Source organism: Artemia franciscana, chromosome 4, assembly GCF_032884065.1.
Source record: "Artemia franciscana chromosome 4, ASM3288406v1, whole genome shotgun sequence".
NCBI classification, from domain to species: Eukaryota; Metazoa; Arthropoda; class Branchiopoda; order Anostraca; family Artemiidae; genus Artemia; species Artemia franciscana.
In genome coordinates this window covers 20,645,574-20,662,561 of record NC_088866.1, presented here as the reverse complement: position 1 = coordinate 20,662,561, position 16,988 = coordinate 20,645,574, and the positions used below count along the sequence as shown (strand labels likewise).

The 16,988-nt window shown below is 34.0% G+C and overlaps 1 protein-coding gene across 1 annotated transcript; it reads left to right on the top strand.

Moving 5' to 3' along the window:
• Positions 1–16,726, top strand: LOC136026128 (RNA-binding protein squid-like). Its single transcript, XM_065702417.1, has 3 exons — positions 1–156; positions 10,537–10,668; positions 16,548–16,726. Exons 1-3 carry the CDS (start codon positions 108–110, stop codon positions 16,682–16,684), a joined length of 318 nt encoding a protein of 105 aa, XP_065558489.1. The 5' UTR covers positions 1–107; the 3' UTR covers positions 16,685–16,726.
• Positions 16,727–16,988: the final 262 nt, after the last annotated feature.

Sequence of the window (16,988 nt, the reverse complement as noted above, 5' to 3'; positions counted from 1 at the left end):
CGTAAGCAAAGATCGAAAATTTAAACTTGTTATAAGATTGTGCATAGAAAACCTATTAAATACGGTCGGTGAATATCTTACAGTCAGTCAATCGTGACGCGTCAACGATGAAGCATTTATTAATATTAACTGTTTATATTGGACTGATATTACCAGGTAAAACAATCTCTGTAAAAGATGATCTAAAATATTTTTGGTTTCCATCAATTAGTCCTAAATAAATGGATTTAACTATTTAGGCAAAACGGGCCATAAATAACAGTATTCGAAGTTCGAAAATCTTTAGCAAACACAAGAATAAGGAACAAAGGTCTACATCTATATTGGGTCCCTTCCCCTGCCCCCCAGATGTGATGCACTCATTTTTTAAAGCGTATATCTACTTGCTTTTTATCAATTTTACCATACATAAGTGCCATATAGCACTAAAAATGGCGCTTCTGGAGCCACGTCTTAAGTGGAAGAGTTAGGAAGTGTAAAACGGTACCATTGCAATAATTACGGTCCAAGGCCCTTAACTGGAGGCTTATGAGAACCCCTCGCACATACTCCCCCTCCATACCCTCTTAGTAAGTTTCATAAGTCACCTACTCATCTTAAAAGTAAAAGATTATTGCGAAAACAAATTAACTAAAAATACGAACTTTTCAACTAGAAATCTACCAAAAATTAAGCTTGAATGATCAACAGTTTTAATTGAACCTTCAAACTACATTCTGCGATGAAGCCTGCGTGCTAGTTCTAATGGTGGTAATTAAGGGGAAGGGACTTCCTTGCCCCGTGTGTCTTTGCTCCTGCCTAGGTTTTGAAAAACACTTTTTTTGGTCATTTCATTGGAAAAGGCATTTTCTTCATTTGAAAAAAAATAGGAAAAACATATACCAATAATATTCCTACAAATGAAACAACTAATTATGTTTCCGTATGTCTCTAGGATTATAAAAAACTAGCGCTTTATTGAGAACACAAAATAATATAGGAGTTTTGGTACATTATGTGTAAACCAATTAAGGACTTTTTATTACCGAATGAAAATATTATCAATCCCTTATACGAATAACCAACAATACATTGTAGGATTGTTGCTTCCTTTTTTTTCGTTTAATTTGGTATCACTTCTGTCTAAGATTTCAGTTCAATGACTGGCTCTCGTTTTGGTTCTGGAATGAATATGTCAAGATTAGTTTGTATACAGTTTCGAAGTAGAGCCATCTTGATAGTATTAGGACGATAGACTAGCTGTAGAATTTATATCATAGCTTGAGATTCGCTGTTGTATAGAAAGAAATAACCGGATTTCCAGAGTTCATATTATGTCTTATTTTATCTTCATTTCAAGTAATACTATAGCATATTTATTACAATTTAAGATTGTATATTACTCACTATTGGTACTATAGCTGGCGAGACCGAAACGCTAACCTGATAAATCAATCCAAAATTTATATATGCTGTTCCATTACTTTGCTGTTCAATTATTTTGAAAAAATATTTGATTTTATGCTTATGTTTTTAATATTATTTTTGTTGTATACTGAAAGTTACTGATGTCACAACCGGTCTAAGACTATGAAAAGCTTTAAAGATCAGTTTATTGTTGTCAGGCTACATGCTCACTTTTGACTCTCAAATCAATATTTCTGTTTTTTACGCTTGACTTTTGTGTTTTCAGTAAAGCGCTAGTTTTCTACAATTCTAGGAACTTCCCTCAGAAAAACTTGGTTTCTTAAAATTAATTAATAGCAGTAGCCTTAGCTTTAGTGGCATTATTAGTGTTAGAAGAAGTAATATTAGCGGTAATAGTAGTAGTATGAGCAGAAGCAGTAGCAGTTTAATCCGCCCGTTTTGACTAAGTTCACCTCCTCCCCCCAAAAATGCCTTGAAAATTTCACCTCCATACCCTTGGGCATAGTGGGAAGTGGTAGTACTAGTAACAGCAGCAGAATTAATGTATTTCCTTTACAAGTAAATTCAAGTAAGTTGAAGTGGTAGTAGTAGCAATAAATGTAGCAGTGGTAGAAATATTAGTAGTATCATGTACATATTGCCTTTTGGTCAGATGATTTTCCCCTTTTAGCATTCTCTGAAAGTGCCAACTGAATAACCAAACCAATTCTTGACATACGCTCTTTTGACGATGTGCATGCACATAGTGTCTTTGATTTAGTTTGAATTTTCCCTAAATATTGTAAATGGAATAGTGTGGTAGTATTAGTATTAGTGGTAGTAGTAGTAGTAGTGGTCGTTGTAGTAGTTGTGGTAGCATGCAAATATTCCCTTTTTGTCGATCTCCCTTATTCTTCCTTGAAAATTGCAAATTATTATCCCCATTCAAACAAATTTTTCTGCTCATAGCTGTTTACAAGCTCGCAGCACTTAAAATGAACTTTATATAAAGTTTTCTTGAACATATCAAGATAATTTTTCAAATAAAAATCCATTTAAGAAAGAGACAAAACATCAGGAAAAATCCTTTAACTAAATGATTGTCTTTACTGTCCCGTATGAGTTGCACAGTGGCAGTTCTTCTCCTTGGCAGTAGGGGGGGGGGCAGCTCCTCTTACAGTTACTCTTACATCCAAAACTGCATTCCTTTTTTTTTATATAAAAGGTAGACCTGTGGTAAACCTTGACCCCAGTTATAAGGCTACTGGAGTTGAATTATAATTTGTGTCCTTTAATAAGCCTATTGCTGTAAATAAAGAAAATTTCGTTAGAATTGAAGAGATAGCCAAGCGTCTCAGACAGATCTCGCCCCTTAATTAAATGCACAAATTTAATTACCGATAGTTGACAATTTATTCGTTGCGTCAGCAAAAGGGAAGAAAACTAAGAGAGGGACAAGAGATTCGAAACGACAGCTCGATTTAAAGATAATCTACGCAATGAAGCTTCAATACGAAGAACCAAATGTTGGAATACAATTCCTATTTGAACATGATTTATTTACTTTAATCTAAAAATTGAGAAAACGTGGAAGAGAAACATGAGTTGCAAAATAGGAATGTATTTTGAAAATATAGGTTAAAAAGAAAAGATAATTCTTCAGTTCTTATTCTAATAAGATAACTTGTTTGTTCTGCATAACTTTTGTACTAAAAAAGTAAACAAAAAATAACAAAAGACAAGAAAAAAAAAAAAGAAACACAGAAAAGGAACTTGATTTAAAATTCAATCTGTGCTGATGGACGTTCCTTTAGCAGAAACTGTCAATGATCGGCAATGAGAATGGGTAGAATCACACAGGGTATAGGAAAAGTGGGGTGGCGCTTTATGGCATTGAAAATGTGGTTGAACTGGGTCAGCCTGAAAATGTCTGCCCAGTCAGCTTTCAGAGGTGATTAGTCCTAGAATGCGGGGATGAAGTCCGTTATGAAGGTTAGAGATAATAGTCAGGCCTTTTAACTGACAGATGGTTGAAGCCTTACATGGTAAGGTGTGATTGACCTACCCATCTCGAGCCCCCCTCCAATTGCCACCACTGTACCTCCCCGCTCCTTCAGACCCTATTCAGTATTTATCTAAATGTTCGTGGAAAGTCAGAGCTGGTTCTTGAGCTGAGAAGCTGAAAATGTATGCTTTAGATTACTTTAAATCAACTGGCACACCTAGGATTCTATGCTTTTGTGATAAGACATCCAAACTTCTTAAGTAGGGATGTCTGATATGTTGAATCTGTTGGTGTGATTTTCATCAGGATCAATTACCTTTTTAGGGCTGTTTTTCCCTTTTTCAAAAATCAGATAAATCTTCCAAGTCTCCTAGCTTTAAATGGGTAACTTAAAACATAATGAATATTATGTATTCGAAATCAGCGTAAAAGACGATTCTTTACTTTTAAGGCATTAATTGTGATCAAAACCCCCAATTTTAGAATTTCTGTTGTGTCTTTTTATGCAGTTTGTTACCACGAACTATTTGATAGCAATGCGATAGAAGCACGCCGAAGGGGCCATTTTTCTAGGAAATATGTGATAAAGAGAGCTTAAAGACAAAAAATTAAAGAACTTAAGAAAAAAATCACTTAAAAAAATCAGCGGACTTGAAGAATCCGATAGATGATCACCCCAAAAGAAGCATCCAAAACATCGGTGCTACATCTGTTTATATTGGTCTTCATATCACTGACCGATATTTAAGTGAAAGTTCTAGTTTTACTAGATATTTAAGAACAAGTTGAACGACTATCTAGGCGGAGATGAAAGCAAACCTGTAGAATATTAAATTTAAAAAACTAGTTTTTTTTTAACTGAAAGTAAGGAGCGACATTAAAACTTAAAACGAACAGAAATTACTCCGTATATGAAATGGGTTGTCCCCTCCGCAATCCCTCGCTCTTTACGCTAAAGCGTTTAATTGTTTAAAAAAGCAGAATTGTGGCAAAGAGTCAAACTTTAGCGTAAAGAGCGAGGGATTGTGGAGGGGACAACCCATTTCATATACGGAGTAATTTCTGTTCGTTTTAAGTTTTAATGTCGCTCCTTACTTTCAGTTAAAAAAAAACTAGTTTTTTAAATTTAATTTCTGAACGTTTTTGAATTAATGCAAGTTTGATTTTGGCTCTCTGCACATAAATTATTAAAATGGAATTTGCATATTAATTCTTTTCTGGCTAAATGGCTTTCTCTTAGTTTTGATCAGACGATTTTCAGAAATAAGGGGTGGGGAAGGGTGCCTAGCTGCCCTCCAATTTTTTGGTTACTTAAAAAGGCAACTAGAACTTATAATCTTTAACGAACGTTTTTATTAGTAAAACATATGCGTAACTTCAGAATTAACTTACGTAACAAACTTTTATATTCTTATATTTTTATTATGTATACGAGAGGGTTTGTACCCTCGCTAATACCTCGCTCTTTACACTAAATCGTAAATTTTGTCCCAATTCTTTAAGAATGGCCCCTGAATCAAAAAGGCCGTAGAATAAATAGTTGAAATTGCTAAAAATACTTTAGCATAAAGAGCGAGGTATTTATCTCCTCCTAAATACCTCGCTCTTTATGCTGAAGTATTCTTAGAACCCATCATATGCGTAATAATCTCTGTTCGTTTTAAGTTTCAATGCTACTCCTTACTTTCAATTAAAAAAAAAACATTTTCATGTTTATTTTTTCATTGTTTTTTTTTATAATAATGCTAGAAAATCCTGCGCCCTTTTCATTGAATTTTTCTTCCCCCATGACATATTTATCCCAGGAAAGATCGTCCCACATAGCCCCCTCCCCTCAACCCCACCACCAAACCAAAAAAAAAATCCCCCTGAAAACGTCTGTACACTTCCCAATAACCATTACTATATGTAAACACTGGTCAAAGTTTGTAACTTGCAGCCCCTCCCCCAGAGATTGTGGGGGAGTAAGTCATTCCCAAAGACATAGTTATTATGGTTTTCGACTATGCGGAACAAAATGGCTATCTCAAAATTTTGATCCGTTGACTTTGGGAAAAATATGAGCGTGGGAGGGGTCCTAGGTGCCCGCCAATTTTTTTGGTCACTTAAAAAGGGCACTAGAACTTTTCACTTCCATTAGAATGAGCCCTCTTGCGACACTCTTGGACCACTTAGTCAATACGATTATCCCTGGGGAAAAAAAAACAAACAAATGAACACGCACCCGTGATTTGCCTTCTGGCAAAAAATACGAAATTCCACATTTTTGTAGATGGGAGCCTGAACTTTTTGCTATAGGGTTTTCTGATACGCCGAATGCGATGGTGTGATTTTCGTTAAGATTCTATGATTTTTAGGTGGTGTTTCCACCCATTTTCCGAAATAAGGCAAATTTTCTCAGGCTCGTAACTTTTGATGACAAAGACTAAATTTGACGAAACTTATATATTTAGAATCAGCATGAAAATCTGATTCTTTTGATGTATCTTTTAACATCAAAATGCGCGTTTTAGAGTTTCGTTTGCTGTTGAGCCGGGTCGCTCCTTACTACAGTTCGTTACCACGAACTGTTTGATTTAGATCTATGAGATTGTATTAAATAAAAAAAACTAGTTTTTTTAACTGAAAGTAAGGAGCGACATTAAAACTTAAAACGAACAGAAATTACTCCGTATATGAAATGGGTTGTCCCCTCTGCAGTCCCTCGCTCTTTAAGCTAAAGCTTTTAATTGTTTTAAAAAGTAGAATTGTGGCTAAGAGTCAAACTTTAGCGTAAAGAGCGAGGGACTGCGGAGGGGACAACCCATTTCATATACGGAGTAATTTCTGTTCGTTTTAAGTTCTAATGTCGCTCCTTACTTTCAGTTAAAAAAACTAGTTTTTTTTTATTTAATTTCTGAACGTTTTTGAATTAATGCATGTTTGATTTTGGCTCTCCGCACATAAATTATTGAAATGAAATTAGTATATTAATTTTTTTTGGCTAAATGGCTTTCTCTTAGTTTTGATCAGACGATTTTGACAAATAAGGGTTGGGGAAGGAGGCCTAGCTGCCCTCTAATTTTTCGGTTACTTAAAAATGCAACTAGAACTTTTAATTTTCAACGAACGTTTTTATTAGAAAAAAATATACGTAACTTAAGAATTAACTTACGTAACAAACTTTTATATTCTTATATTTTTATTATGTGTACGAGGGGGTTTGTACCCTTGTTAATACCTCGCTCTTTACACTAAATCGTAAGTTTTGTCCCAATTCTTTAAGAATGACCCCTGAATCAAAAAGGCCGTAGAATAAATAGTTGAAATTACTAAAAATATTTTAGCATAAAGAGCGAGGTATTTATCTCCTCCTAAATACCTCGCTCTTTATGCTAAAGTATTTTTAGAACCCCTCATATGCGTAATAATCTCTGTTCGTTTTAAATTTCAATGCTATTCCTTACTTTCATTTGAAAAAACATTTTCATGTTTATTTTTTCATTATTTTTTTTTATAGTAATGCTAGAAAATCCTGCGCCCTTTTCATTGAATTTTTCTTCCCCCATGACATATTCCTCAAAGGAAAGATCCTTCTACAAAGCCCTCTCCTATCAACCACACCCCCAAACCAAAAAATCCCCATGAAAACGTCTGTACACTTCCCAATAACCATTACTATATGTAAACACTGGTCAAAGTTTGTAACTTGCAGCCCCTCCCCCAGGGATTGTGGGGGAGTAAGTCATTCCCAAAGACATAGTTATTATGGTTTTCGACTATGCGGAACAAAATGGATATGTTAAAATTTTAGTCTGTTGAATTTTGGAAAAAAATTAGCGTGGGAGGGGGCCTATTTACCCTCCAATTTTTTTATCACTTAAAAAGGGCACTAGAACTTTTCATTTCCGTAAGAATGAGCCCTCTTACGACACTCTAAGACCACCTGGTCGATACGATGACCCCTGGGGAAGAGAAAAAAAAAAACAACAAACAAACAAATAAACACGCACCCGTGATTTGTGTTCTGGCAAAAAAATATGAAATTCCACATTTTTTGAGATAGGAGCTTGAAATTTTTGCTATAGAGTTCTCTGATATGCCGAATGCGATAGTGTGATTTTTCGATTAGATTCTGTGACTTTTAGGGGATGTTTCCCCCTTTTTTCCAAAATATGGCAAATTTTCTCAGGCTCGTAAGTTTTGGTGACAAAGACTAAATTAATTGAAACTTATATATTTAGAATCAGCGTGAAAATTCGATTCTTTTGATGTATGTTTTAGCATCAAAATTAAAATTCCGTTTTTTAGAGTTCCGTTTACTATTGAGCCGGGTCGCCCCTTACTACAGTTCTTTACCACGAACTGTTTGAAAAGAAAATAATTCGGTATTTCGGGGCTTCTGACATTATTACTCCTTTGCGGAAGTTAGGCTCAAAATTGAAAAAGGATTATATTTTTTCTCTGGGCCCCTTCCACCTCTTAGTTCGTTTATTTTCCCGTTAGTTTTCACCTGTTTTCGCTTTATAGTTGTGTTATCTCTTAGCAGTTCTTTCGTTAGTTGAGTTATGGTTGTGGTATATATGTTTTATCGCTCGTATAGTTGTGTTATTTTCAAATTATACTCCATAATAGAGAGGCTCCGAACACCCAGCATTGTATATTAAGCTCTGAATTTGACGCTTTTTTTTCTAACGTGACCAGATTCGTCCTGCGCCCTTTTCATTGAATTTTTTCCCCCATGGCATATTTCTCCAAGGAAAGATCCTCCCACATAGCCCCCTCCCTCAACCCTACCCCCAAAACCAAAAAATCCCCCTGAAAACGTCTGTACACTTCCCAATAACCATTATTATATGTAAACACTGGTTGAAGTTTGTAACTTGCAGCCCCTACCCCAGGGACTGTGGGGGAATAAGTCATCCCCAAATACATAGTTATTATAATTTTCGACTATGCTGAACAAAATGGCTATCTCAAAATTTTGATCCGTTGACTTTGGGAAAAAACTGAGCGTGGGAGGGGGCCTAGATGCCCTCCAATTTTTTTGGTCACTTAAAAAGGGCACTAGAACTTTTCATTTCCGTTAGAATGAGCCCTCTTGCGACATTCTAGGACCACTTGTTCGATACGATGACCCCTGGAAAAAAAAAAAAAAAAACAAAAAAAAAACACGCACCCGTGATTTATCTTCTGGCAAAAAATGCAAAATTCCACATTTTTGTAGATAGGAGCTTGAAACTTCTACAGTAGGGTTCTCTGATACGCTGAATCTGATGGTGTCATTTTCGTTACGATCCTACGACTTTTAGGGTGTGTTTCCCCCTATTTTCCTAAATAGGGCAAATTTTCTCAGGCTCGTATCTTTTGATGGCTAAGACTAAACTTGATGAAACTTATATATTTAAAATCAGCAATAAAATGCAATTCTTTTGATGTAGCTATTGATATCAAAATTCAATTTTTTAGAGTTTTGGTTACTATTGAGCCGGATCGCTCCTTATTACAGTTCGTTACCACGAACTGTTTGATATATGACATTGCTTTTTTTTGTTTATTTAAGTACACACTCATAGGCTAATTTAAGTCATTTGATTTCTTGTGATATTAATCAAGTCGTAGATCCTTATAGTACATACTAGATACTTTTACCTGTGTTTGTACCCATGTATGTGTGCAGGGCAGCTACCCCCCCCCCACCAATCCGAGACGTTTCTGAATTTTGGGTACTTTTAATTCAAACACTAGGATATTGTCACTTTAAGAGTATATGTATAAATATACACATAAAGCACCAGCACCAGCAAATTATATTGGGATAAGCACTCATAGTTTTGAGAAAAAAAAAACATTAATAAAGTTGAGAAACAAACTTATTCTAGTTGGGTTAAATCATTTGTGTGAAAAGAAGAACGTCAACGAAATTGCGCGGAATCCAAGTCAATCTGAATGTTAAAGAAATTCACCACCTGTGACTGAGGTTATGCGTGAAAAAATCAATCCTTTTGGTTTCTTTCTTTCTTTTACCACTGTTTGTTTTGACACACCTTGAGATTGTCGTGTTTTTGCTCAGTTTCTGAGGTCCTTTGTTAGTCTCAAACTATGCTCAGTCAAATTCAACTGGTTTTTCTTCGCTTTAAATTTAGTATTTTCAAATGTCTAATAAGTCAATTCGTTCAGTTTTAGCTTTTCGTTTAGTTTTTAGTAAACTAAATTGCGAATGATACTGTTCTTTTTTGGCGGTTTGAGGGAATGTTAATGCCAAGTTTATTTTTCACAGAATGTAAATAACGTAAACTTTACCAGGTTTTCTTGACTTAAGCTAGCTCGTTTGAATAAAATATTCAATCCAAATTAGTCCAATTAGATTCGTTAAAGAATATTCTAGTTTTTTAGTTGTTTGTGCTCTTTTTTTACATACTTTTTTACACTCTTTTATATAATTAGTTTAAGTTTTAATCTTTTTAAGTTAAATTTTTATTTCTTCCAAATCGAATTTTACCAAGTTTGCCGTAATCTTACCAAATTAAACTTTTTCAGCCCAATTTCTAGAGAATAGCTTAACAGGGGAACATAGGTTGCATTGATTTTGATAACTGGCACAAAGCACTAATCTGTACAGCTAGAATATTTTTTTTTTGGGTTCATGTGTAAGTTTTTTATTTTGGAAACTGCAATTTTAGTCAGTATTCAATTTGCAACTAATTATTGTGGCTTACAGCATCCTCAGCATTCTTTTGTTTGTATTCTTTTCACCCAAAAAGAAAGAACTTGCGGACAGGGGGAAACAAAGGGCAACTACATTTTTTTTTTCTGCTTGAGCAAAAGGATCGACATTGTTCTGACAACATTCTTCTCTCATGTACTTCGAAAACGGCTCGATGAATTTTCATTCCCCTTTTGATACAGGATATTGTACAAATGCATGAAAACTAACCAGTGGCAGTGAAAGGATTCTAATTGAGCGCGATCCCTTTTTAGTCCAAGTTCCAGTCCGTACAGATATATTTTTATAAACATACTAAAAGCAGCTACATTCCTACAAGTAACAAAAGATTGAGCAGAGCAAATTATCAATTTTCATTGCGGTTTTGTGTCATTCAGAGCTCATTAAAATATGTCTAATCCTTGATTCTTATATTCGCTAACATTTATCCAAATTCCAGCTTTATCAGTGCCTCTCCCTGCTGAGGATGCAGTCAAATTTGGTGAAACTCAGAAGTTTGAAGAAAATCAGCCTGCAGTACCCATCACCACAGCCGAGGAAGAGGGAGAAAACAGGATTCTATTTTGGGGATGTAAGTTAACTTTAATTAACTATTTAACTATTGACTGTTCTAACAATGTTCATATAGCTATTACTATTAACTATTCATATTATTTATCTCTAATTATATAATTGTATTATTTCTATTTTTGAATTTATGTTAGAACTATTAACTATACATAAACTCAGTGCAGTCAATTAGGGGAGGGGGAACAGGAAAGGGCATATTCTCCTATAGATCTTCACTTCCCTCGATTTCCGAAAATATCTTTTCCTGGGGATTTTTTTTTATATTGAAAATCCCTTCATTGTTATTTTCATTGGAAAAGGAAAACGCAGCGAACGTTTTCCCTCCCAACTCCCTCCACCTCAGATTTTGGAAAATACTAATTTCCCCACTCTACATTTTCGTGCATTGACGCTTATTAATAGACTGTTTTTATAATTTGATTATTTGTATATTAACCATAGCTATTGAATAGCTATTAAACTGCAGTTCAAGGGGCACTTGTATAAAATCTAGGATAACATTCACGGTAGTTTAATGAAAATGCAAAGTGCCCAATGAAATTTGACTGAAAGTAACAGAGATATTGAAAGACAACGACATATAAACAAAAAGGCCATCCAAACACTACTGAAAATAAAAATAACTGTTAAGTATAAAAACTTAAGCTAGTCCATGAAGTGGGGGGGGGTGTGAGAAATTAAAATTACTCGGAAGGGCTTAGTTTTGCTCAGACTGCATTAGCACTAGCAGCAGCCTGGTAAAGAGCTAAACACAGCCCGTACTAGCTGAAAGCAAAATAGCTAAACGAATAGCTATAAAGAATATAATTTATTAAACTATATAAATAGCTAAAATATAGTTAGTAGTTGTAAATATAAATTGAAAAATGAAAAAATACTATCAGTTATTAACACTAATCTATCCAATCTATAATATAATAGCTATAGCTAAACTATATTTAAATAGCCATTTGCACTAAATTTTGAATAAATTGCTTAATTAGTTAGTTAGTTTTAATTATTTAGAAATAAAAACTAGTTAAATTAAAACAATAATTAAATGTGATTAATAAAAGCTAAAATAAGAAAAAAATTAATAATAAAATTAAGTTAAAATAATAATAATTAAAAAATTAATTAAAAAATCTGACAAAATAACATCAGTTAAAAGACAACTTAAAACATCAAGTGAAATTTGGTTAGAAATAACAGAGGTATTGAAAGACAATAAAGACGTGAAAAAGACAATGGTGCATTCATGGCACATTCATGTTCTGGCTGCCTTTTTAAGTAACCAAAAAATCGGAGGGTAACTAGGCTTCCTCCGTCGCTCCTTTTTTTCAAAATCGTCCGACCAAACCTATGAGACAGAAATTTAGCCAAAAAATAAATTAATATGCAAATTTCGTTTCAATTATTTATGTATGGAGAGCCAATATCGAAACATGGCATTAATTCAAAAACATTCGGATATTATAAAAAAAATAAGTTTTTTTTAGCTGAAAGTAAGGAGCTACATTAAAGCCTAAAACGAACAGAAATTACTCCGTATATGAAAGTATATGAGGGGTTGTTCCCACCTCAACGCCCCGCTCTTTACGCTGACGTTTTTTACTGTTTTAAAAAGTCGGGTTGAGAGAAAGAGTCAAACTTAAGCGTAAAAAGCGGGGCGTTGAGGAGGGAACATTCCCTTTCATATACGGAATAATTTCTGTTCGTTTTAAGTTTTAATGTCGCTCCTTACTTTCAGTTAAAAGAACTTGTTTTTTTTTATTTAATCCTGTTAGTCTGGTGTCCTTTCAGTTTAAAGCTCTTCGTTAGTATTTTCTCTTCCTAATTTTTTTTTTTTTTGAGATTCAGATATTCAATTCGAACGTTGCAATCCCGATACGTCTTTTGAGCACAAAAATAAAAATTTGAAATTTGGCTCAGATTTAGCATTAATAAGAGAACTGTCCTGTAAAAATTTGATTTATAAAAAACTAATCGTGGAAACATGATTGGATGGTATGTATCAAAATAAGTATAAAAATCCTCAGCGTTATATATAGCAGTTTAGACAATTTTATGAACAAATATATGCAATCCATATATAAAAACATAATTATATTTTGTGACTGGTTGGTATTGAGAAGGTGAGAAATTCTGGAGCAATATTGTAGCTGCATTCCGTTCCCGTGGTTAACTCAAGCTGTGTGAATTTCCACTTTTTATCATCATTTTATTAGTAGATGTTTGAAAAAAAAAACCCGATGCTATTCCACTGATTCAAAATGAGAATTCAGAGACCCATCTATACCAGCTAGATAAAAAAAACTCAACACATCATTATTTGCCTTCTTTTATAAAAAAAAATTCAAAATAATTTTTTCTTGAATGATTACTCTGACCTTGGAAGGAGTATTTCAACTCATATTTAGTTTTAAGTATATACTTATGCAAACTTTTATGAAAATTCTAAAGAGTTTGGCCTTTATTTTAATGTTTTAGGACGAATAGAGAATGTAATATGTCATATAATGCAGAGCTTTAATTAGATGAAAATAGGCAGTAAAGTGGCCACCATTTCCTCACCAAAATCCAAAACATAAATTAATAATTTTTGCACTTCTCATATATTTACTTTCTATTATACAAATCCCCTAAAAAGCAAAAAGCCACCCCACTTCGCCAAAACAGCAAACCCAAAAAACCAAAACAGACAGCCAAAAAAATTAATGATATCAGTTTCTTCGCCACAGTGCCATAGCAAGACTCGAAAACAAATTTTTGACAGGAAAAAGAAGAAAATATTTGCTTTTCAGCCCCGTTGTGACAGCACAATCCTGAAATATCATTTTGGCAGCCTAAAGAAGTTAGGATTTTAAATTTCCCCTCCTTGATTTATGAAATGAAGATTGTCGCCTCTCAGTTGGCTTTTGTAGTAATACGGACATATTCCCTTGATAAACCTAAATTTAATTAAAAACTTTTTGGCGGTATACGAAATAAGTAAAATCTAACAGAGACCACACAAAGCGACTAAAATCTTGTTTCAAAATTGTTTGCAAAAAGAAACGGTCTTAATAGTTAAAATTTATTAAAAAGTTAACCATTAAAAGTCAATTACAAAAAGAAATAACGTTCGTCTCAATCTAAGCCAGAGCAAACAGTCCCAACCACAATCCACCACCACGTCAGGGGAGGGTGCCCCCCTTGATCTGCCCCTGCTTCTACAAGTAATTACTACTACTAGTGCTACTACTACTATTACGACTGCTACTACTATTACTAATGATACTACTGCTACTGCAACTACTACCACTAATTACTACTACCACAACTAATTACTACTGCCGCTACTGCTTTACTGCTGCTATTGCTCTACTACACCTACTACTACTGCTACTACCACTACTGCTACTCAAAGGAGGATCCAGCAAAGGGAGCAATGGCTGGTGGTATTGCCTCCCCTCTCCCTCTTGGTATGGACAAAATTTCTATCATTAGATATCTGTTGATTTGATTGCAAGAGCAACGCATGTTTGAAAAAGGTTTTTCGACTCTTTAACTGCCTGTCTTAAGTCCTTAGGGAATTGTTCAGAGGGTTTGGTGTCATCCAAACTTATCAAGGCAATTTGTAGCTTTCGTAAATCGTCGAAGCTTCAAAAAAATATGGGTGTTAAAGAAGTTTTAGGCCTCATAATCTGAGGGGGGGGGGGGCTAGGCTTACCTTGGGGTCAGGGTTACGAATCTTAAAATTGAAAAATATTTAAATACATGCTTGTTTTTATGAAACCAGCACAAACTAGCCACAAAAATTACATCTTTATATGACTGTTTTAGTGATAAGAAAAGAATAACGCATATTAAAACATTAAGAAATAGTTTCTTTTTGGACACAGAACTGTAGGAAAAGCAAAATCCTTATTGATTGCTTTACATCCTCCGAACTAATACTAATCATTTACACTGTTAGTAACATATTCGGACTGATTTCACCGCTGATTTGGCTATTTCAGAAGGAGAGCTTGAACGGGGGAGTGATAGCGAATTCGAAAAATGTTTGACGATATAAGTAAACTAGCAATTGAGCTATGTTTAGAAATAAGAGTATATGTAATTAAACGACTTATTCAAAATCCTATTGATAAAGTAAGATTTCTTAAGTAAAATCATAAATCAAAAAAGGATATAAAAAGAAACAAACGAAGCGGACGAATGTGCCGTTCACGCAAGGAATATTATAGAAGGCCTTTTTTTATTCTCCTGATGGAAACGATCATTTTGGACTTAGAAAGCCGTTTTTTGGTGGAAACCCTGGGCACTTTTAAGCTCAGTATTAAAATATTCGTAAAATATCTCCCAGGCTTGACCTCCTCCTGAGTACAATTGGATGGAAAACCTACTAAGAAATTAGCATATTAGATTAGATGAACGATTACTCCTTTGAAACAAAAGCGATTCTTTGAGAGAAGTGAATTTTACTGACAGTATCCATAGCTGCAATGAGCTGCAACAAAACTGCATCTCTCAATAGTAGATAGTAGTAGTAGATAGCAAAGTATAAAGTTTGCTTGAAAATTCAGAATCTGATTTAAGATGTTCTTGATGCGCCATAGCCTTACGGATAATAATGAACATCTCTTTAAACAAGATAATTATTTTTAAGTGTTAGTTTTAAGCGGTAAAGGTTTTAAGTGGTTAAGTTTTAAGTGTTAGTTAAGTGTTAGTTTTAAGTTACCCATCTAGTTTCGTAAAATTTCTTCAATCTTGTTCTTTTTGACCCTGTGATAGGACTACTTTCTTGAACGATTTGTTCAAAAATTGCAAAATATTTACGTTAAAATCTTTAAAAGTTTTACGTTTTAAATATTTAGTTTAAGTTTTAAGTGTTAGTTTAAGTGTTAGTTTTAAGTTACCCATCTAGTTTCGCAAAATTTCTTCAATCTTATTCTTTTTGACCATGTGATAGGACTACTTTCTTGAATGATTTGTTCAAAAATTGCAAAATATTTACGTTAAATTCTAAAGAAATGAATGACTTCTTTCAAAGTTCTTAGACAGTTTCTTGTAGTATATATGTTGTACAAATAACACATGCCTAAGTTTAAGGAGTGACTTGCACAGTGAACATAGGTTGCATGAGGAATACATTCACGGACTATGGTCTAACTAAGGTCTGCTATCAACCAGCTGTTTGTTTTTGAAAAGGTCTATAATTGTTGATTTCCATTTTGATATGATGAACGACTAATTAACAAACAGGGTTGTAGAGTTCTGTATAAACACCGAAAAAGTACACGCATGATTTAAACGAAGTTCAACCATCTTAGGAACCCGAAGCTATTGCAGTTCATGGCTTACTTGGCAGCAGCCTACCTTTGTTCCGAACTGCACTTTCATAAAACAAATATTATTGTGTGGAGATCATCACACATTACCTACTTGTTGTGCCTGCATTACTGTATATCAATTGGATTAAAGCCCATGGTGAATTTGGTTAGTTTTCAAGGCAGTTTGGTTTTAAATTTTATTTTATAAAAATAACAAAACAATCGTTTCTTATCCTCATCACAATATGATTTGCAGTCCACATTATCCTTCCATATTAGTCAAGATCTATAAGAATGTGCAACTTTCCCGAATTTAGGGGGGATGTATTCCGTTATTCCCTCCCCTTTGGGTTCACCCCTGTTAAAGTCCAGACCTTTTCTCTTGAATTTACTACAATTTTATTGTTCTTTGTCATTACCTTGCAATGTGGAAACACAAACAATAATATCATGTTTTGTTAGTAAATGAATTTAATTGAGATAATATCCTTTATTATAGCATATATTCTTTGTAACACAAAAACTTCTTCTTCAACTTTAATTTTAACTTGTGGTCAACTCTAAATAAAACAATCTTATCTTTCAGTGAAGCAAGCACTTTTTGGAGGATACGGAGGATATGGAGGATATGGAGGATACGGAGGATACGGTGGCTATGGCTACCGACCACCTTATTACGGTGGATATTATAGACCGTACGGGGGATATGGATATTATGGATAATGTATTGTTTTCTTTTTAAATAAAATCTATTTATTATAAAAATTCCATATACTTACAGAATAATGTGATATTATAGGATTAGTATATACCATTATCTTGGCTTGTTCTGTTGAAAAAGGAAGACTTATTTTGAAGATTTGCTTAAAAACTTTGTTTAATTTTTTTTGTGTCATGAAAAAGGCGGGAAGCCGCATACCCCCATACCCCCATTAGAGGAAGTTGGGACATCCGCCTTCCCAGCTAGCACATAATTTTTTTTAAATTTTAGATAGTTTTTTTCTTAATTTTTATATAATTTCTTCAT

What these genes read in the sequence shown, in the direction of transcription:
- LOC136026128 (XM_065702417.1), top strand. Translation starts at nt 108, where the DNA reads ATGAAGCATTTATTAATATTAACTGTTTATATTGGACTGATATTACCA. An exon ending in TATTGGACTGATATTACCAG is followed by an intron (nt 157 to 10,536) that starts GTAAAACAATCT and finishes TCCAAATTCCAG; the next exon opens with CTTTATCAGTGCCTCTCCCT. An exon ending in CAGGATTCTATTTTGGGGAT is followed by an intron (nt 10,669 to 16,547) that starts GTAAGTTAACTT and finishes CTTATCTTTCAG; the next exon opens with TGAAGCAAGCACTTTTTGGA.